Source organism: Gadus morhua, chromosome 4 (genome assembly GCF_902167405.1).
Source record: "Gadus morhua chromosome 4, gadMor3.0, whole genome shotgun sequence".
Classification (NCBI taxonomy): Eukaryota; Metazoa; Chordata; class Actinopteri; order Gadiformes; family Gadidae; genus Gadus; species Gadus morhua.
The window spans coordinates 34,756,419-34,778,491 of NC_044051.1; the positions used below are offsets into that span (position 1 = coordinate 34,756,419).

The following is a 22,073-nucleotide window of genomic DNA, read 5'->3' on the forward strand; positions in this document are numbered from 1 at the left end:
AATACATGATGAATCACAATGATCGCAAGCAGAGGACCGTGAGAGTTATTGAGCAGCAGATGAACCAGTCCAAAAATCGGACACGTTAACGGAGCACTGAACTAGGCCCTCTCGGATGTCATTTGTTTCACGAGGACTCCTTTCAGCTGCACACCCCTCTTCCCCATCGAGATAACGGCTAATAAAACGCTTGAGGTGATGTTTTGAAAAGAAAAAACGTAAATTTTTTTAGGACATGGCATGAAGGTAATTATGAGCCTTTGATTGATATCCAGACATTTTTTGCGGAGTCACAATCCTGTTCCCCACTTGTATTGGAGTGGACGGCGATATCTACTTCTGGGCCGCCTGAAATGACGGACCCCCGTCCACAGCCAGCTTAAACAGCTGCAATACCAGGCTTGGCCTCTGAGCACTGGTGGATTGCGGAAGTATGCGCCTATCCTGGGGGCCGCAATAATGAGGACAATCGAAAGCCGCGCCATTTTTGCGTCCTTTGTTTTTGAGAATTCCGCGATTTTTCAAGGATGCATCGCTGCATCCTAGAAGAGCCAAAACTACCCACAATCCTCTGCGTTCACTGGGCGGGTTCTTGAAAATGGCAGAGCAGTACACGTTCAAATGAAGTGAAGTTACATTCGTTTTTCAGAAATATTTTGTGCTGTATTGCTTTTTATAGATTCATCATGTTAATGCAAATAATCAAGCCTAAAGACCTGTGCCACTTTTCAAACGTTTTTGCAACTTAATGATACGTTGCTATATTTTGCATGGACGTAGCTGGTGTTAAACACCACTGTCACCAATGTCAATTTACTCGCTCACAAGATTACATTATTTATGTATACCTATTTATGTTTGTGTTGAATCGTTTTTTTACGCCTCGTTTCCACATACGTACATTCTCGTATGCGATCCAACCGTCTCCGACCGATAGTCCATTCATTCCTGTCACGGTCTCTCCCACCGGATCCTAGCTGCCGCTAGTTTTCTCTGTTTGTCTTGTCTGTCTGTCATGTTCTGTTCCATGTACGGGGGCGTGGCCTGCTGAACTCCCCAACCCAGCCACGGTGATCACCCGCACCTGACCATCATCACCAATCACGTCCACCTGTATATCTTCCCCAGTCATTCAACCTTTCGTCACCAGATCGTCAACTACACTTACCTAGTTAAGTTATCCTCCGACCTCTCTAGCCTTTTCCTAGTAATTCTCGTTGTTCTCGTTCACCACTCGACTCTCCTCTCCTGCAGGAATACCAGTTCCTCCGAACCGTCGAGGGTGACTACCTGTCCGGCAATCCACCCGACCCACCATCTCCGGATCGCAACAGACATTCTCCTCTGCTCTGTGTAGCAATAAACTGGTTAATTGCTACCAACCTCTTCCTGTCGTCATTTGTGCCGTGCGTTTGGGTTCACCCCGTCTTGCCCCGTAACAATTCCTATGTGATTCTCCGTAATGTCCGTTTTTCCTCCGAGACTCCTCCCCTCCGTAAAATTTCTGTCCGGTATGTCCGTAATATACGTTCAAAAAATGTAACTTTCGCCGTCGTTTAACGGAGATACCGTATGAAAGTTTTTATGTTTTTCACAAAACTTGTAAGTACCTGGCAGGCCAAACTCCTCAACGATCTCTTTCCAAGCCTGGTTGGTTTTGTTTTTATCTCTGTATATGTCGATCCTCATGTTCCAAAGTACCGGTCTCCTAAAAACGGCCATTATCATACGCTCCCACATCTTTTGTCTACATTTTCGTCCGCTTATCCGGGGTCGGGTCGCGGGGGGAGCAGCTCAAGCAGGGGGCCCCAGACTTCCCTTTCCCGGGCCACATTGACCAACTCTGACGGGGGGGATCCCGAGGCGTTCCCAGGCCAGTGTTGAGATATAATCTCTCCACCTAGTCCTGGGTCTTCCCCGAGGTCTCCTCCCCACTGGACGTGCCTGAAACACCTCCCAAGGAAGGCGCCCAGTAGGCATCCTTACCAGATGCCCGAACCACCTCAGCTGACTCCTTTCTAAGTAAAGGAGCAGAAAACTCATCTCGGCCGCTTGTACCCGCGATCTCGTCCTTTCGGTCATCACCCAGCCCTCATGACCATAGGTGAGGATAGGAACGAAGATCGACCGGTAGATCGAGAGCTTTGCCTTGCGGCTCAGCTCTCTTTTCGTTACAACGGTGCGGTAAAGCGAACGCAATACCGCCCCCGCTGCTCCGATTCTCCGGCCAATCTCACGCTCCATAGTACCCTCACTCGCGAGCAAGACCCCGAGGTAGCCTACTTGAACTCCTTCACTTGGGCTAAGGACTCATTTCCTACCCAGAGTAAGCAATCCATCGGTTTCCTCCTAACATCTTTTGTCCGTAAATAAATTCATGCCCGTACGTAAAAAACTAGCGACTCCTTCCGTAAATTTACGGAAGCACGGATACGAAAAACATACGTATGTGGAAACGAGGCGTTAGGGTCAGGCCAGCAAACGGAGGCTTTTGTGCGCCTTAGGGTGGCGCACAAACATTTGTTTACCGGTGGAAGGGATAGTGCCACTATCCAATGTTGTAAAATGAATGCACAACCGATCATTTGCAATGTTTGTAATTTTGAATGAACGTATATAATTGTATTTTATATGATATACTTATGTGTTCAAAGCACATAAGTGCTTTGAACACTTAAGTAGGCATTGTAGGCATATGAATGAATGAATCAGATCAGTTAAATAATATATCCAAATAATTACATGTTTATCATCTTTCTTTGTCTTTTTCCCCCTGCATAATAGTAATCAACCGTACTGTAAATGTGATGCATGAATTAAGTTGTCAGACAATTTCACTTAGATTAATAAAAATTGAATGGATTTTCCTTTTAATAAAGACGATTCGATCAACCGCTACAAAGCTTTTGTGACTTCCCCAAAGAGGCTCCATGCGAAGGAGACATGACCACATTCATAACAGACAAAGGTCAAATAAATATCGATCAGCTTGATTGCTTCCATGATTTATTCATAAGCGCACATGTGTTTACAAGCGGACAGGCAGTATTAAAAAGCGGAAGCGGAGGCGCTTCCACACTACCAAGTCATTCCAAAGTCTGAACGTTACAAACGCTAGGAAGCACTCGACCGGTCAAAGAGTGACCGGTCTCATGGTAACATGACATTCTTGCTTAATCACCTATTCTATGTGCCATTCTGTAACTACAACACCACACACATACACACACACACACACACACACACACACACACACACACACACACACACACACACACACAGTAAACAAAGCAAGTTCAAGTCCCTGTGGTCAACAATATATCAGTCTCATCAGTCTCCTTCTCGGCCGTGGTCCCAATGGTACCCATTGCTGCACTCTGCTGTCTGATAGGAGTCTCATCAGTTCTCGGCCGGAAGACCTGTAGTTCCACGTCCTGCACATTGTCCTGTTCCGGCATCGGTGGTCCTGCTTTAAAACAGTTAAAAAAAGAAAGTTCAGATAAGCCCTGAATAAGTCAGGTGTTCATCCCCTGACAGAACTGCATAAGTAACATTCATTCTGCACACACACGTGTAAAGGATCGCACAATTTCCGTACTGCTCTATTTATTCCTCACTGCGTCGTTATTTGACTGACTTTCCAGGTCCATTGTGTATATAGTGTAGGGGGATTGCGGGAATTGCATTTTATGTCTTGAGTGAGTATGAAATTGGTAACCATCTAGCTTACCATCAAGAAAATTAACACCTTTTAGTATGCTGACATTTATTTATTTTAGTTTTTTGCTCAACGATCTTGTGTGAACTTACGTGAATTTCTTTTGGGTTTCCAATCACAACAAAGTGCCACCACTGTAACACCTGCCAGGAATACCACTGGTACGATTATTAGCAGTGAAGTACCGATAGGTACACCTTGAAAAACACATTGGCACCAGAATGAAGTTAGTGAAAAAGCAGCCTATATCTTTGCAATTACTATTTGTTGTTTGGGAATGCTCTGCTTGACATGACGGACACTTCAGTTTATATTCAATGTTCTCAAATGACTGAAAGACATGACAAACAGTCAGGTACTTTCTTTACCCCCACCAACTTCGAGAAAGCTAGTCTACCGCCATAATCCCTATCTGCCTATGTCCCTAAATGACATTCACCCTTTGGCTGTTGACAGACAATCTTCTCGTCAGAGGAAACGCCCCCTAAAAAGCATCTGATGAGTCGCGTTGATCCGTCTGAACAGTTGAAGAACGCAGTACTAGAGATGTTGAACAGCGAAGAATTCTTATCCTGCTTAACGACGTTCTTCCATTGATGCTCAAGGACACCAGAAACGTTCCATGATATGTTGCTGACTGGATAGACGGCGATGGCAGTACATGTAAGTGAGGCATTGGAGACGTCACCAGGGCTCTCAGGGCTGTGGTGATCTAGTGTGACTGCATCGGGGGTTGCTAGAGAAGAGGGAAAACTAGAGAAGGTCATTACAGAAGATACCAGGAGATAACGCAAACGTTCTGGGCGAATCTTTGTTACTTTTTCATTTACTTTCATGAAAAAGAGTTTAGAGCAGTTCTGTGAAATAAATGTTTGTAAAAATAATACATAATTGATGTATAGCGCCTTAATGCCTGTAGAAAAGTGAAACAAATTGAAATTGGCATCCTGACATGTGTTCGCCCTCTGCCTAGTTCTAGAGTTCAAATCTGAAATGAATCCAAGTCTGAAAATAACATTCATGGTTTATAGAAACACTGAGTTACATAATACCTACCATTTAAGAGTTCACCTGCCCACATTTGTACATTTCACAACAAACTGATTGGAGCTGTTGAATGTAATAGGTATAATATATGTATGTTAATAAATGTCAGTAACGCTATATATTAAAGGGACACTGTGTAATATTTCAAGTCATTTATCACCTCAAATCAACGTATTCATTCATGAATAAGTCCTAATTGGTGTAAAATTATCTCTGCCAAAAATCTCACTTATCCTCCTGAGCGAAGAATAATTAATGTAGTTACATAGGACGGGTAAGCTTCATGGAGGCTTCCATGTTCTTCCGGTCTATGAACTGCCGAGACGGACAAAAAGCACTACGTGGTACAGGAAATGCTAGAGGAATAATTACTCTTACATCAGTAGCTTACACTAATGATTCAATGCAGTTTGAAATTTGTTTGAAATAACAAACCTCATCATCACTCGAGGTAGTATTGGATGTCATGACACAGCTTCTTGGCACATACTGCCCACCGTAGTTTTTGAACAAGCGAGCACTATTAGTTTGAATGCAATATACAATTGTACCACTAGATGGGAGTAATTTTTTACACAGTGTCCCTTTAAAGGGGTCGTTTTTTTGGACATAGTGGCTGATTCCCATGTTATCCTTGGTGTTTTTTAGCATTGGAGGCAGTTTTTTTTATCATTGGAGGCAACAAATTTCATTCAGTCCTTCTAGTAGCAGAGTTAGGCTAGCGCACGGCCTAGGTATCTAGGTATCAGTCCGCCGCTGCCGTAGCCTACTACCAGGAATATAACATGATATAATAACATTATATCATGTTATATTCTAACATAACACAATATAATATGAAGTGAGATTTTCATGCCATGGGACCTTTAACATTAATTTGAGTTAATAAGACTAACAATAAGTGTTATAAGCATATAATAAGGTCTTATTACATATTAACTAAGGCTTAATACAAGGTCCTAAATATAAAGCGTTACCCAAAGTTCTTGTTGAGAGTGGGAATGAGTGAACGGAGGCCTACCAGTTATGTTGAGCGTTGTTATGGTGTCTTCAGTTTTTCCACGAGCTTCCCCATAGAATATGACGCATTTATATTTCCCTTCATCTGAGACGGTTAGATTCTTAAAGGTTATCGTTTTATCCACAAGGTTCAAGACGGTGTCTAGTCGAAAGATTTTGGTCTCATTCGTCGGAGCATAATATTGAATTTTAACGGTTTTAAAACCTGGGCCTCCTTGAAAGGAAATAGACTTTATTTCCTTCTTCGATGAGTTGCATTGAAACACGACCGTCCCTCCGACCTTTCCAGGAAGAGTAAGGCCAGTACAACCTGAAAAAGAGAAAGGTTGTAACTTATATAGAGAGAGAGAACGTCAAGTCTGAAACTAATGATCCAAACTGTATCTCTCCATAGCCTCAACATCACGTTACTGCAACACGCAGACATAACACCACACCCAAGTAACCACGTGTTACCAAACAACTATCTAGTATGTGTATATTTGGCTGCTCATTTGGAAACGCTTGCTGGAGTCAGAGTTGTTTATATATATTGTCTTGCTTGTTAGTTTTTGCCATGAAAACCGACACTGCCTGCGACCATGAAATAGTTTCTACAAAAGGGGAGGTTCATTTTAGAAAATCCACACAGACTTGGCCAACCTTTGTAGGGGTATGACCGGTATGCTATGTTATGTTGTGTCATCTTTGGTATGATGAAGGTATGTAAGATTTCCTGATGTCTTTTACCTGCACCTCTATTAATCTTGATGCGTCTGCAATAATGCAGAATGAGGAACTACAGGCTGAAGGGTGTGGTAAATGTGGCCCTCGGACAATGCATTAGTTGTGTCCAAATCAAACCTATCGGTATGGCTGCATACAAAGTCGATAAGGCTATTTATGTATGGAGTAATTTTGCAAGAATTTGGAAAGATTCTGGCAATTCTGATGAAATTATGATATTAGGTTATTAGAGTAACAGCTGAAATTATTAAAGTGAGAACTCTTACATAAAATATTTTTAAATATTTTCTTACCTTTGACAAAGAAGGGAAATCCCAGCAATATAAATAGCATCTCCATCTGGGAACAACATATACATTACAAAAGTTAATCTTAATTCTAAAACATGCAATAACAAATGTGTGTAGGTAGCTAAATCAAATTTCAAAAACAGGTTTTGAAACACATTTGGCCATATAGCTTCTACATTGCCATTCTGCTCATCATTAAATGTTCTCCATAGTCTAGGGTTAATGTTTTGATAGTTATGATAACACACACACATAAATTGTGTGTTTGAGTGCACAGGTGTGTGGCTACATTGGCCCACGCTGCCTCATTAACAATCCTGGCGCACCTGCTGTCAACCTAAGTAGAGACAGTCCCCGAAACAGGTTCTGAAACACATTTGGCCACATAATGAAGCGATCAATTTGGCATTGTTGGTATGTGGTGTGAGTGGTTGATGGCTGGATTAGGCCTGGCTGGTATCACGCGTGCACTTTTGTAATTGTTATCAATGAGGAAGTGTTTTCCCCGCCTCTTTTACGTTGCTGAGCGCTTCCCGCTCAATCATGTATTATGCCGGAGCTCCCTGGACTCCGAGCAGAAAAGGTTCCTGACACCATTTGCGTTATTTTTCATTCTCCAATCAGATGAATTGAGGAGGCCAGAAGGCCTGAGCCGGACCCCCACGGTCCCCTTGTGTTCCATCATGGTGCTCGCATGGGGCACTACGCCTACCTAGCCTAGCTAAAGGTTGGCGACCAACTCTAACCTGAAACTCCCTGTGTGTAAAGCAGAAAGTGTGAACTGTATGAAATGAGGATCTTACACTTAACACCTGAATATAAAGCAAAGAAATGGTGGAATAAACCCACCCAGGAGAGGATGTATCACGACAAAGTATTCTTTGACTTACCGTTTCGATTGAGTCCGGAGTGAATGACGACAAACTTCCTTGTTCTTCTCTGAAGAGAAGGGTGGTGGCTTGTGTCCCTCTCATGTGGGCTGGGTGACAGAGTACTACCAAGCCTTGTCATTGTTGCATCCTCAGCCGATTCATTCATAAAAAAAATTGAATACATGAGTTATATGAGGCCGTGCGTGCATGCATGTGTGTGTGTGTGTGTGTACGTGTGTGTGTGAGAGAGAAAGAGAGATAGAGATCGATAGAAAAATGATATCTCAGACGCTATAATTATCACTTTATTTTATTTTAACTTCCGCATCACAGGAGTACATTGGGTTATTGTTCAGCAAAAGATCCAACTCCAAACTATAGGCAACATGTTCAGGAAATAGTTTTTTTTCCCCCTTCACCTCACTAATGATCAATTAATCAATATTGGTGAAATCATCTTCAGAAGAAAAAAAGTACTTTGATACATCATTAACCAAATTAATAATTATAATCAATTACAATTTTGTTGCGAGAACTCTATCTGCTGCTATGGATGCTGACTGCCAGCTGGACGGATAGAAGTGCCTGTGTTTACCTGTTAATTTGTGGAGTGTTTTCATCTTTCATAAGCTATTTGTTTTACTTGCACTTGTTTTTGCTTAGACTTGAGATTACAATTCTTATCGTTAAAAACCATGTTTTTTTTAATAATTTTTGGTCGTCCGTCTCATCATGACTTTCATGGGTCATTCTTGATCCCTTAAGTCCAAGGTGTCACAACACTAAATATCAAACGTGCAAATGTTATCTCAACACATTGATGGCTCGGAGAGCAGTAGGTGGTCTGTACATTGTGTCAGCACACAGCACATTTGTATGCTAGATGATGGTAGCAGGTTGACCCTACCACCGACACCTAGGTGGCTTCACTGGGCTCCTCCCAAACATGACAGCAGCTGGTGGTGTATAAAACAGGTTTACTGCAGGTTCGGAATCGGGCTTACTGCCACAGCAGGCGTTGCCCCCTGGCAACAAAATCGGCCTGGCTCCATTATGTAAATAACAATGACGTGTTCAGCACGATGCAAAACCTGTGCAAACTTATTTTGTTCGTGGGCAGATGCACATGATGGTTACGTGGTGATCGCAGAGGTTAATACCACGACATTTAGGCACCCAAAGAGTGAAGGGGCCATTGAGCCCATTTCGGGCTGAGAGTTTTAGGAAGAAAGGGGGCGTGCTATCACCGTGGTTACGACCCACGGCAACCTGTCCGTTTTTTTTCCCCGCCCCTCAAAGAATCAGAAATTCCAGAATCTAAATCGACAAGCATAATCAGAATCTGAATCAGAATTGTTAAAATCCAAACGATGGCCAACACTAGTGACGGCTGGTTCAACCTGTGTGGCTTCATTGCACCACAGGCATGCAGCCTCACCCACATCCCAGTATCCAATCAGTAAGAGGAGGGAGGCTGCTTTACATGAGGCTGGTGAGATCAACCACACACACTCACCAGGATGTCTATGGTGAATGAAGGACATATTGTGATGTTTTATTTAAAGAGAGTAAAGATTAAACATTGTTTCTTGCTTCTTTTATTTCCTTTTTGTAAATCAGGATAAAAGCATTTGTTAAATGACAAAAATGTCAATATAAAAGGAGCAAGAAGTGGCCAATGAGTGTCCAGGTGGGGGTTTCTACCCCTCATTTGCTTATCATTGAAAACATTGACATAATTTGATTTTCCCACTTCGGTTTTAAATCAGGTTATACAAGCTTATCATACTGATATCAGAGCCCTTAACTTTAAAAATGTTGTAATGATGTACTCTATGCATAATATTGTAAATTGTAATTATATCAATATGACAAAATACATTTGCTTTGAAAATAAATCATAAATATGTGAAACCTGCTAGGCTAACCCTATGGAAGATCTTACGTTACAAAAGTGTATCCAAATGATTCAACATGCAATTACACATTTGGTCAAGTAGCTAAATCTATTGTACCAAATTTCAAACAAACATTTCAAACACATTTTGCAATGAGCTTCAACATCACCAAACTGCTCACCATTAACTGTGCTCCATAGTCCATGTCCATGTTAATGTTTTGATAGTTATGTTAATGCACACGTTACCATGAAAACACGCAAGTGTGTGAGTGCGAGCATTGCGTGTGGACAGGATGCCTGCTCCTGTAGTCGTAGAGACCCGTAGATAACTACCCAATGACAGCACATTAGGGCGTAATGTGCTGTGATTGGGTAGTAATCGTCACCTCAACGCGTCCTTCTGGTTGAATGCTGTGAGCTGTGAGCGCTGAAAGTGACTGGGCTGTACAGCTCCCCTCCTCCATTGACACTTTTGGCCCACGCCGAGTCAAACCATGCCACACTGAATTAAAACTGAATTCGCCGCAGCTTTTTAACCGTGTGACAAAGCACAACAAAGCCCATTAGAATCTCAGCTTTTTGGTCACGCACCAGCAAACAACGCTTCGACCGACACACCAACTCCGTTATTAAACATCACCATATTACGTTATAGTGGTTGTTTTAAACCAAATACTATATCCGGTCTAATCAGCATGCCTCGCGTCAAAAGTTGCCGCCGGCCACTAGTACTATCATCCCAGCACAAACTGACGAAGAGGTTAATGGAGACTCTGCTGTTGTGTATGTGTTGGAGGAAATGTCTGCAGGGGACTGAGCTAATGATCCCCCAATGCTTAAAGGGGACATATTATGAAAACAACACTTTTCCTGGGATTCAGGGTGTTGTTTTGTGTCTCTGGTGCTCCCACACGCATACACATTTCGAAAAACCTCTGCAGGTACATGATATTTTGAGTGAGGTATGCATGAACTAACGCCAAAGCTTTCCGGCTGCTCCGGCGGGTGTACTCCGGGAGCTGAACTGCCACCGAAGCTGGCAGGTCCGTTGAGGGGGATCTCGGCGGCAGTCCGGCTGCTTTCCCCCAATTTTTCTCAACCATGTCCGAGATAACCCGAAATATGAGCCTTTACTTTTAGCCATATAACTCCGTAATGAGCTTCTACATCACCGTTCTGCTCACCATCAGATGTTCTCAATAGTCTGGTGTTTTCATATACATTGTGTGTGTACATGCACAGGGGTGTGGCTACAGGGGTTTATTTAGTCTCCTCAATCTTTTTTCACATCGAGGATGTCACATGATGGTACTGGCTGTGTGACACTCCTCTGTCTACATCCTCTTGCAAACAATACGTGGCTTGGCAACAGCGGGGGGGAAGGGGGGCACGTACCACCCTGAGAGTTGACTTTATTGAATCTCTCTCTCTCTCTCTCTCTCTCTCTCTCTCTCTCTCTCTCTCTCTCTCTCTCTCTCTCTCTCTCTCTCTCTCTCTCTCTCTCTCCATGGTTTCAATTTCACCCGATGGAGTAGGTTTAGCCGAGTATACCTTAATTACTCGTGTACTGATGTCCCCCACACACAGCAGTGGAGAACACACACACACACACACACACACACACACACACACACACACACACACACACACACACACACACACACACACACACACACACACACACACACACACAAACACATGCATATACACATTCACATACACACATACACACTCACACAGCAGTACAGCGGAGAACTATTTAGAAGTACCATTGGAACGGATCTATTTCAGCGTGTGTACTAGAAATGACACTCACACACATACCCACACATCTTACCGAAGTCATGGATGAAGAAAAATGTGAGAAAATGAACCCCTTCAACGACCACTTCAAGGACAGGATATATGTGTGCGTGTGTGTGCATGCAGCCTAAATGCACACTTTTTGAGACAGCATGCACTTGAATGAACGCGTATGCATTCTCACTGATGCAATTATCGAAAAAAACATAGAAAAATGATATTGACATGGTACAGATATGTGTTGGCAAAGCATATAAGGGACACAGTATATACACATGCAAACACATAAACAGGCATACACACATACACACACTCTCTCTCTCTCTCTCTCTCTCTCTCTCTCTCTCTCTCTCTCTCTCTCTCTCTCTCTCTCTCTCTCTTCTAGCAGCCCCGTAGCTCCCGCAATCCTAATTCTTTGGCGACGCTACTGCTTGGCCATGGTGAAGGCTATGAATAGTTATTTATTCTGCTCCAAACCTTTTTACATTCCACATACACAGCAACATAATAAAGTATTTGCTCCGCTCACAGGGGCCACTGGAAGAACAAACCAGCCTTGAGGATGTCTTTTTCTTTGGACTCAAGTATCATCTTATGACAGCTCTCACTTGAAAACTCATGAAGCTGAAAGTGGGAACTATATGAAACGCAAGTCCACGGCTGAATAAAATGGTTGCATAAATCCAACCAGGAGCAAATGTATGAAGGCCAATTATTCTTGGACGTACCGGTTTGATGTACCCTTCAGTCTGGGAAGTGTTTGAATGGGAACACTCTTCCTTATTCTTCACTATAGACGGGGATCGGAGGGCCTGGGTTGTATAGCCACCCTACCTTCCTCAGTGTCACTATTATACACTGTGTCAGACTTCCAAAATGGGCTCATCGTCGGCATCGAGTAGCCAAGGGATGAGGTTCCATCATAGATGTATAAATTGTACGGAGCTTTTTAATCTGTAAATGTAAAACTGTAGGTCATGGTTTATAAGTCACATCACGTTTCTTATCAACAATGAAAAATGGCGTCCTCTGTGATAATATCTGTTCCGAGTTGATTGCTGCTGTCTCATTTCAGACCGATCAGGGCATCTGTTCCCTGCAATGGGTTCAAAGGTTTGAGTCGTATTGGCAGGAGAACTGCAGCCGGCATTTGCCAGGGTGTTGAAGTGTGCTTCCGGTCAGGTTAGAGTGGTTGGGACTGTTTGAATCAGTGGAGTCTCACCTTTCATGATGTATAGTTAGTCTAGATTTTTTTTAGGAACAAATACAGATGAAGGTAAAGCAGCAGTGCACAGCGATTTGAAAGGTATAAGTGGTGCTTGGTCAGAGAGCTGCTCTCGCGTGGCCTCTACTTTTTCTGGTTTGTAGCCTACCCTGCGGCCGAAGCTTCCGATTGGCTGGTGCACGTGACATCATGACCAAGAGGCAAGAGCAGACTTGTAATTCAAAGCTACAATGTTGTGAATAGGTCTAGGTCATGCTGCAACCGCCACTGCCACGCCACGACAAGGACAAATGTATATATTATATTTTTTGTGTGGTTGCACAATTTGGATCCACCAGTTCCGGCGCCTCTGATCGCAAACCGTTAAAAAGATCACGGGTTGAAAGGGAGGGAAAGACATGTAGCATAGGATCGCAGTTCATGTTTGAAACATTGGCTCCTGCAAGGCGTTCGGTTATGTGTCTTCGTTTTAGCGCACTAGCGCTAAGAGCCAGCAGCCGGCGGGATGGCCTCTATTTTTAGGACCATCTTGTCCTATAATGACGGAAGGAGCTACTTCAGATAGACATGGTTAAGATAACGTACCGTCACAAAAGTGGATGAATTTACTTGTTCAGATACTGTATATTGATATTAATATTGTTAAGGCAACTGAATGGTAAATTTAACTTCTGCCGACAGGAGCCCTTCAATCAAGACAATCACAATACACCAGGTTTGTCGACCTCTTTAAGTAGTGTCGGAACATGGGATTTTTTTTTCTTATCACCCCCTTTTCCGGGGAAAATTACTCATGCAGAAAGTTAATATAGGCTATCAAAGTTTTATTGACGCTATGTTTATTCACTGAAGCAATGTTCCCTGCTATAAGGCAAGGCAAGGCAACTTTATTTATACAGCACTTTTCATACACAAGGCAGACTCAAAGTGCTTCACATATAAACATTGTCATACAATACAATAAAATAATAGATACGTAAAAGAAAACATGCAAAGAAATGAGTAAAATAGAAAGTTAAAATGGCATTTTAGCATTAAAATAGAAAATAAAGGCAAAGTTAAAAAAGCTTTTTAGAAAGTGCAATGTATTTAAGATTTAGCAGAAAGCTAAAGCAAACAAAAGTCTTCAGTCTTATTTTAAAGGTGCTCAGAGTTGGGGCAAATCTTAAATCCTCTATTCCAGCTATTGGAATAGAGGATTTATTCCAGCTATTTGTTGCATTTATTCCAGCTATTTGTTGCATAGTAACTAAATCCTGCTTTCCCATGTTTCGTGTTTACTCTGGGGATAATTAACAGATTGGTCTCTTAGTATCTTAGTGGTCTAGAAGGCTTATGTTATGGAAGCATATCAGTTAAATATTTTGGGCCTAAACCATGAGACCCCAACGAGGTAGCTTTACTGGTTTTACAGAGTTTGGAGTGCAAATATACCACACAATAAATAACAGCTATAAACTGGACTTTAACCAGGGTCAACATAACCAACTAATCAATTACAAAACTATTTACAGACTAACCATACCTTTTTAAATAACAAAAAAAAAAAAACATAGCCCATTGACTTATCGGCACACACCGTTATGTGTACAGTAAAGTTATAAAATTACAACAAAGTTGCTCAGGCTTATTTTGTTAATTATTATTATGTGTGAATCTCACAGTCACCTCGCATCCATTCAGTCCATAGACGGCCCATATTGACCCAGATGAGCCGGATGGAGCTCATTACATAAACCTGCCTGTAGTTTGCGGTGTGGTTACGGTGTGGTTTCCTGGATATTTTTTTTTAAATAGGCAAGTCTTACAGAGTACTAAATATGAGCGCAGGGAACAACAACATACAGACCAGATCAAGCAGAAGGTACAGAAACAAGTTTTTTTATGTTGTTAGCCCCATAGCATATTTGCCTAAGTCATATTTTAAGGTTCATCTTGTAATAAGTGTCAAAAATCCCCACGATCCTAGAAGCTAGATTGCGGTCAAGCAAGGAGAGCAGGAATAAGAGCGTCACTCGCTGGTTCTTTCTTTCTTGATATAAATATTAATTCTAAACAGCATTTTACACAGTAGCCTATAATAGTAAATGCTCAAAGGTAAATCAACTGTATCTTTCACTGTTAAAAAAACAGCCTTCCATGAAACGCCATTAAACACTACAGTCAGTGTTTAATGGCGTTTAATGGAAGGCTGTTTTTTTAACAGTGAAAAATAAAGCTGAAAATTATTTATTGGAAATTGTAAGAGTTAAATTCAGGGGCAAGAAATCCAGATACGTTATTTCAATGCAGTGGCGTTAGCCCCACAGAAGATTGAGATGGCTAGATAGCTCCACTTGATCAGTTTGTCCCAGGACAACAAAACAATCAAAAAACAGCAAGCTAAATAAATTCTTAAAAAAATCTAAAACATCCCCTCCGTTGCATCAAAGGCTAATTCCATCAAGCTCTGTGGAAAACAGGAAGTCATTGTCCACTTTCAGCCACGCGTGTGTTGCAGCAGACATCCATGTGTCTGATCTTTGTTGGAATATTGACAAATGATCCGGTGAGTGCAGCGACCTCATTGCTCTTGTTGAGAGCAACATGGAGTGGTCTGCAGTCCCATCAACGTGTTCCAGGTGTTGGACATTCAGAGGCGGCCTAGTAGATGCTTAGACGGCAACAATGTAGGGGCCACTCTGGGTGACTACCTAAATGTTTTCATTTGAATTTGTATTATTCAACGTTTCCAACTCCAAATCCTCAGCGACTGTAAAACAAACAAAAACAAATGCAATTCACACGCAAAGCCATAGTACTTTTTAAAGTTGTTAGTTTATTTCCAAATTTGGATCTTGTTTTTCTCAGCTCGCCATTGTATTAGAGATGTTCTTCAATTACGGTACGACTCGGGAGGATGAATGAGGTATGATAGTAAAACTATTTATCAAAGAAGGCAATCAAATCATTCGATGAAAATATACAATCCAGAGTCAGTTCAAGAAGCCACTGTGTGTGTCATTCATCCATCTGAATGGGGTTTTTCTCTGGTTACTAGGAAAACTAAAGTTGATCCGTCATACATCATACACCCTCACCTGTGATGTAAATAAAGGATTGTTTTGTAACGGCTTATAAAGAGTGGCGAAGTCACGCCCCTTCCAGTAGAGCCCATGGGACCTATGAGATCGAAAAATATGAATGGTTTCAATGGAGAGAAAGTAATTGTTTTCTGGTCCAAGTCTTAATATGCCCAGGATTACACATGTTGTTTGTGGATTTAAATGATAAATAACATAAATAAATAATGATAAACAACATGTGTAATCCAGGGCATATAAAGGGACCAGAAAATAATGACTTTCTCTCCATTAAAACCCATTCATATTTTTCGATCTCATAGGTCCCATGGGCTCTACTGGAAGGGGTGTGACTTCGCAACTCTATTGGCAATTTCAACTTAATGCGTAGAGTGGCCAATTTAGGGGGCCTGTGTCCACATAGCTGTTTTTCTGGCTGAACTGTGCTGGCATGGTTCTGGTAAACACTGCCATGAAGCGTTTGTGACCTGAAAAAGACGCTTTCGACAGATGGATTTAAAACACATTATAGAGGAAGTATATTAACTCAGGCCTGGCCCCTATTAGCATTAGCAATGATCTTATTTATGTATGGATGGTCCATTTGGGTCGTGGGTGGGTTCTGTGCCAGCTACCAATAGATCCACTCGGCCCTCGGCCTGGGTTGAGTGGCTAGAGTTTGTTTGTGGGCGTTGCCATGGTAACGATTGTTTTTGGCTCGCCACTACAGCGCAGTATGTGAGCTAGCGCTACATGGTTTGTGGTGGGCTTTTTTCCTGATGGTTAGCAAGATAAATGCTAATTAGAATTGAGAAAATTTATTTGAACAATAGTTCAATAGCCCAGAGTCTCACCAAGTGGTTGAGCCAGGAAACTCTCGCCTTATATCGCCAATATAATGTGGAATATTAAACAAAGTTATGCCTGGTCACCTCCGCTATGCGCTCTTTAATGAAAATTTAAACAGAAAAATATTACATTTTGGCAACAGTGTAATGATATTTCAACAATATGTACCTTTTGTCTACAGTTTATAATCATCTTTTTAAGCATTTCACTTTTTTCTTGGTAACCACAGTGACTCACCTGCGACTTCTTCGGTTGCTGGTACTGGATTGGCTTGTGGGACTGATTGGGGTCGTTGCTGGTTACAAACTGAGGAGAAACAACGGAATGAACAAAAGCCCATGTTAAACAGAGGCCCAGGGATGAACTGAACATCGCCAACAGGCGACTTTTTAAACTAAAGGGATTCAGCCAGTTCGTGTAGCTTAACACCAGTCTGATGCTGTACAGTTGGGGGTGCTCTAGTCTATCTATCACGTACTGTAGGCCTACATATGCTGAATCATAAAAAAAGACCACTTGGAATTTGGCTTTGAAACACCACTGCAGAATGAGGTAATTTAAAGTAAATGCAAGTCACAAATGATCTTCCATAGCTCAGATATATACGTATATGGGGGGGCATTTGGCCAAAAGAATACTCACATATGTGTCTCCTCAGAAAATCATTCCGGAGGATTAACATAGAAAGTGGATTGCTCGGACCTGGATCAGGAATAAAGGCTAGGTCAACATTGGGGACACTAGTATTCCAGTTTGTGAAACCTGTCGTGGTCAAATATTCTAAGTCTATCCATTGAACAGCCATGCCGTCCCTCCCTGTAGTTATTCTATATTTGCTATGTTTTCATCAGTATGTTTATAAATATATTGTAGCAGGCCTGTGGGTGTGGGGTTTTCACGCCACCAAGCTGAATAGATAAAATGACACAACACAGAGAGCAGTTCCAATGCAGAAAGGTTTATTTACCTAGTAAACCAAACCAAACCAGGGTGGGAAAACCTAGGATACAGTCCAACACTTTCCACCTATCTCTTTCCCTTAGGCCGCACCACGCTTCGAGGCAATCACAATCTGCCTGTCCTTTGCTAGCCCTAGCCTTCCTCGCCTCCCGTGTCTCTTTACTCGCCCTCTTAAGCCCAAGCACCCCTGCTTAACGATCCCCAGGCTTGCCTCGTTAAAGGGAGGAAGTCCATGTAAGGCTTTGGGGTGGAGCCAGCAGGTTGCTAGACCTACCACTCCCCTCACTCCTCCCTGCAGTCTGCCACAATATACCTACGATATAGATATAGGATATATCTATAAATTGAATGAGACCTAGAGCTAGTGAGAGTAAAAAGAGAGAAAACAGTGATTGAATGGATACTTACGCCACTTCACCAGAGCTGCCAATAGAGCAACAATGAATAATAATATGCCAATAATTATTCCGATAATCATCCAAACACCTGCAAGGAGAGGAAATGGAAATAAACATAAAAGGTACCATCATGGCATCAGCATGCTAACACACACAATGTTAATAATTTGTCTCAACCTGAGGGGTATGAATCAGCACACACAGATGGATAATTTCGCTGGTTCCTAACCGACTGTCCCAACTGACCGTCCCAATTGGTAAATTAAAATGGATCAATAAAATCAAGCGGAGGTTGGCGTTCATAGTCAGGTAGAAGAAGGCTACTATAATCAAGACCTCTCAATTTAGCACCGAAGGGGACAGGAGAATACCCAATGAGAATGTTAAGTCAAGCCTATGATTTGGCTCTCATTTTGTATTATACTGAGAGCTTGGATGTTTGAGGTGAACAGGCTAGGGTTCGGCCTAACAGAGAAAAAGAAACCGCCTGTTTAAGTAACCTATTGGAAAAGTGATAATGTTTGCTAGACATTGCGTACACAATGCCTACACTATTAAGAAACAAATTCACAAAACCTATCCGATCCAATCATATCCTATTTTTTGCAGTCTGACACGTGTGTCTGGATTTTTTATCAAATTCTACATTTCAAAATACAAATTGAGAGCAAACTTACAACTTCCCAAATACTATTCTACAAATTAAAGCTTTTGCAACAAAATGACCTTCATACGACCCTTCAGCAGGACCTGGTGGTTTATAGAGTGGATTTTCCATGGGCAGGCTGGTGTCGCTGGTCCTCACACGGGTCCTCAGCCTGCAGAAGAACTTCTCAGGGGTATCAGAACTGCTGATATTCTTCAGCTCGTCACCATTGGTCCACTCGCCTTCGTCTTCCTTCCATTCGTAGGAGACCGGTCCCAGATCCTGGGTGTCCGCGGTACACCTCAGAGCACAACTGACGTCACACAGCGGCTGGATCTTTATACTGGGCGTCGGGGGGGGCTCTGGTCAGGTGAAAAGAACACAAGAACAGAGATGAGGTCTTCCATCTCCTGTGTATCTAGACCCCCCCAGACCATTTAAAAACATTTAAAAATAAAATATTTTTTTAACAACTTTCACGGTTCACTACAATATTTCCCGCTAGCAGCATTTGTGCCCCCAACTTTTTCATTTAAATTCAAAAAAGAAAATGTATTGCGTAGGTGATCATTTTCTTGCCAGTGCTTAAATATGTCTGTCTGTCTGCAGTCTAGAGCCCTGTCATTTTTATATATTAGCTTATATGCGAACCGATGGTAAAGGTTATGTTAACTTTCGTCTGAATATCCCGGCACTGCCAATTCAATCCTGCCGTAAGATATGGGCCGATTTGTTTTATTACCCTAATGCCTAAGGCCATTCGTTTTACCAATTTCTTTAGGCTACTTCATGTTTCCTTAAAGTGCCCAGGGTCTATTTCCGTATGAAAACAGGTAAAATAAGCCGTTGAGACATTTTTTTGAGACAAATGGCTAATAGTGCTTTGGCTAGGGGCGGTGCGGCGAACGCTTCCAAATCAGCATTTCTTAACCACTAATATTGCTCAGAATAGCATCAAATCTCTGAAGTAGAATGACTAGGGTCCCGACGCATAAAAACAAAGAGCCAACAGCGTAGTTAGCGACCTAAGAGGTACTCAAACTGCATGCAAAGGATATCCTTATCCCCTATTTCTTCATTTTTGACTTTCATAAAAAAGAGTTTGTTTAATAAAAGCGTAAAAATAAACACAATAGATGCATACCGCCCTAATGCTTGTAGAAAACTCGAGTGAAACAAATTGAAATTGTCAGCCTGACATGTGTTCGCCCTCTGCCTAGTTCCAGAGGCCAAATCTGAAATGAATCCAGGTCTGAAAATAAACTTCATGTTTTATAGAAACACTGGAAAAAGTTACATGCTTTACATAAAATATACAATACCTACATTTAAGAGTTGATCTGCCCGCATTTACGCATTTCAAAACAAACTGATTGGAGTGGTAGAATGTAATAGGTATGGTATATGTTACCAATGTTTTTGTTGAGAGTGGGAATGAGTGAACGGCGGCCTACCAATTAGGATGAGTCTTGTTGTAGTGTCATCAGTATTTCCACCGCCGACCTCATAGCCTACGAGGCATTTGTATGTCCCTTCGTCTAAGACGGTTAGATTCCAAAAGGTTACCGTTTTATTTTCAAGGCTTAATTTGGTGTGAAGTCTTTTGGGCCCAGTGAGGTTCTTCTTGTTATGATATCCAATTATAAAATCAGTCAAATCTGGGCCTCCTTGAAAGTAAATAAACTTGATGTTCTCCCTAGTTGACTTGCATGGAAATACGACCGTCCCTCCGACCTCTCCATAAAGAGTATGGCCAGCACAACCTGAAAGAGAAAGGTTGTAACTTATATAGAGAGAATGTCAAGTCTGAAACTAATGATCCAAACTGTATCTCTCCATAGCCTCCACATCACATTACTGCAACACGCAGACAGAACACCACACCCACGTAACCACGTGTTACCAAACAACTATCCCTAGTATGTGTATATTTTGCTGCTCATTTGGCAACGATTGCTGGAGTCAGAGTTGTTTATATATATTGTCTTGCTTGTTAGTTTTTGCCATGAAAATCCACGCAGACTTTGAGATGGACCTTGGCCAACCTTTGTAAGGGTATGACCGGTATGCTATGTTATGTTTGGTATGAAGGTATGTAAGATTTCCTGATGTCTTTTACCTGCACCTCTATTAATCTTGATGCGTCTGCAAAAATGCAGAATGAGGAACTACAGGCTGAAGGGTGTGGTAAATGTTGCCCTCGGACAATGCATTAGATGTGCCCACATCAAACCTATCGGTATGGTTGCATACAAAGTCGATAAGGCTATTAATATTTGGAGTAATCTTACCAGAATTTGCAAAGATTCTGGCAATTCTGATTCAATTATGAAATTATTACAGTTAGAACTCTTACAACTGAAATATTTTCTTACCTTTGACAAAGAAGAGAAATCCCAGCAATAAAAATAGAATCTCCATCTGGGAACAACATATACATTACAAAAGTTAAACTTAATTCTAAAACATGCAATCACAAATGTCTTCAGGTAAATCAAATTTCAAAAACAGGTTTTGAAACACATTTGGCCATATAGCTTCTACATTGCAATTCTGCTCGTCATTTGATGTTCTCCATAGTATAGGGTTAATGTTTTGATAGTTATGGTAACTCACACACACACATTGTGTGATTGTGTGCACAGACGTGAGATTACAGTGGCCCACACTGCCTCAATTAGATTCCTGGCGCACCGGCTACAGGTCCATTGTTCAAGACTGAACAAGTTAGCGGTGAATGTCAACCTCAGCAAAGACAATATCCAAAACAGTTTCTGAAGCACATTTGGCCACATCATTTTTTGATAGTTGCTGAGCGCCTGCCGCTCAACGCGCCTCATTTATTATGCCGGAGCTCCATGAACTCAGAAAGTGTGAACTGTATGAAATGAGAGTCTTACACTTAACACCTGAATATAAAGCAAAGAAATGGTGGAATAAACCCACCCAGGAGAGAGTTTATCACGACAAAGTATGCTTCGACTTACCGTTTTGATTGAGTCCGGAGTGAATGATGACACTCTTCCTTATTCTTTGCTGAAGAGAAGGGTGTTGGCTTGTGTCCCTCTCATGTGGGCTGGGTGACAGAGTACTACCAAGCCTTGTCATTGTTGCATCCTCAGCCGTGTATGCATGCGTGCGTGCGTGCGTGTGTGCATGTGTGTGTGTGTGTGTGTGTGTGTGTGTGTGTGTGAGAGATAGAGATCTACGTTAGAAAGATGATATCTCAAATTATCATTTGAATATCCACCTATTTTAACTTCCACATCACAGGAGTATATTGGGTTATTGTTCAGCAAAAGATCCAACTCCAAACTATAGGCTACATGTTCAGGAAATAGTTTTGTTTTTTCCCTTCACCTCACTTATTATAAATGTATCAATATTGGTGAAATCATCTTCAGAAGAAAAAAAGTACTTTGATACATCATTAACCGAATAATTATAATCAATTACAATTTTGTTGCGAGAACTCTAGCTGCTGCTATGGATACTGACTGCCAGCTTGACGGATAGACATGCCTGTGTTTACCTGTTCATTTGAAGGTTTTTCATCT

General features: G+C 41.8%; 2 protein-coding genes across 3 annotated transcripts in view; both read right to left on the minus strand.

The window, feature by feature from the left end:
• Nucleotides 1–3,052: 3,052 nt before the first annotated feature.
• On the minus strand, nucleotides 3,053–21,946 carry LOC115542368 (cell adhesion molecule 3-like). Of its 2 annotated transcripts, XM_030354624.1 has the most exons (6): nucleotides 21,504–21,946; nucleotides 20,892–20,937; nucleotides 5,787–6,095; nucleotides 4,158–4,454; nucleotides 3,811–3,915; nucleotides 3,053–3,469 (listed from the first exon to the last, which is right to left on the minus strand). In XM_030354624.1, the coding sequence occupies exons 2-6, from the start codon at nucleotides 20,935–20,937 to the stop codon at nucleotides 3,297–3,299; spliced, it is 930 nt and encodes a 309-aa protein (XP_030210484.1). In that variant the 5' UTR covers nucleotides 21,504–21,946; the 3' UTR covers nucleotides 3,053–3,296. The 2 variants fall into 2 exon arrangements, with proteins under 2 accessions (XP_030210484.1, XP_030210485.1); XM_030354625.1 differs by lacking the exons at nucleotides 20,892–20,937; nucleotides 21,504–21,946 and adding an exon at nucleotides 6,805–6,845.
• The window catches only part of LOC115542259 (uncharacterized), a 578,272-nt gene continuing 571,329 nt past the window's right edge, over nucleotides 15,131–22,073 (minus strand). Inside the window, exons 35-40 of the mRNA XM_030354447.1 lie at nucleotides 19,971–20,279; nucleotides 18,597–18,878; nucleotides 17,881–17,958; nucleotides 17,155–17,214; nucleotides 16,750–16,818; nucleotides 15,131–15,353 (exon numbers count right to left, since the gene is read on the minus strand). Of these exons, the coding sequence (XP_030210307.1) occupies nucleotides 15,295–15,353; nucleotides 16,750–16,818; nucleotides 17,155–17,214; nucleotides 17,881–17,958; nucleotides 18,597–18,878; nucleotides 19,971–20,279 (857 nt within the window). The 3' untranslated portion in view covers nucleotides 15,131–15,294. The remainder of the gene's footprint in view (nucleotides 15,354–16,749; nucleotides 16,819–17,154; nucleotides 17,215–17,880; nucleotides 17,959–18,596; nucleotides 18,879–19,970; nucleotides 20,280–22,073) is intronic.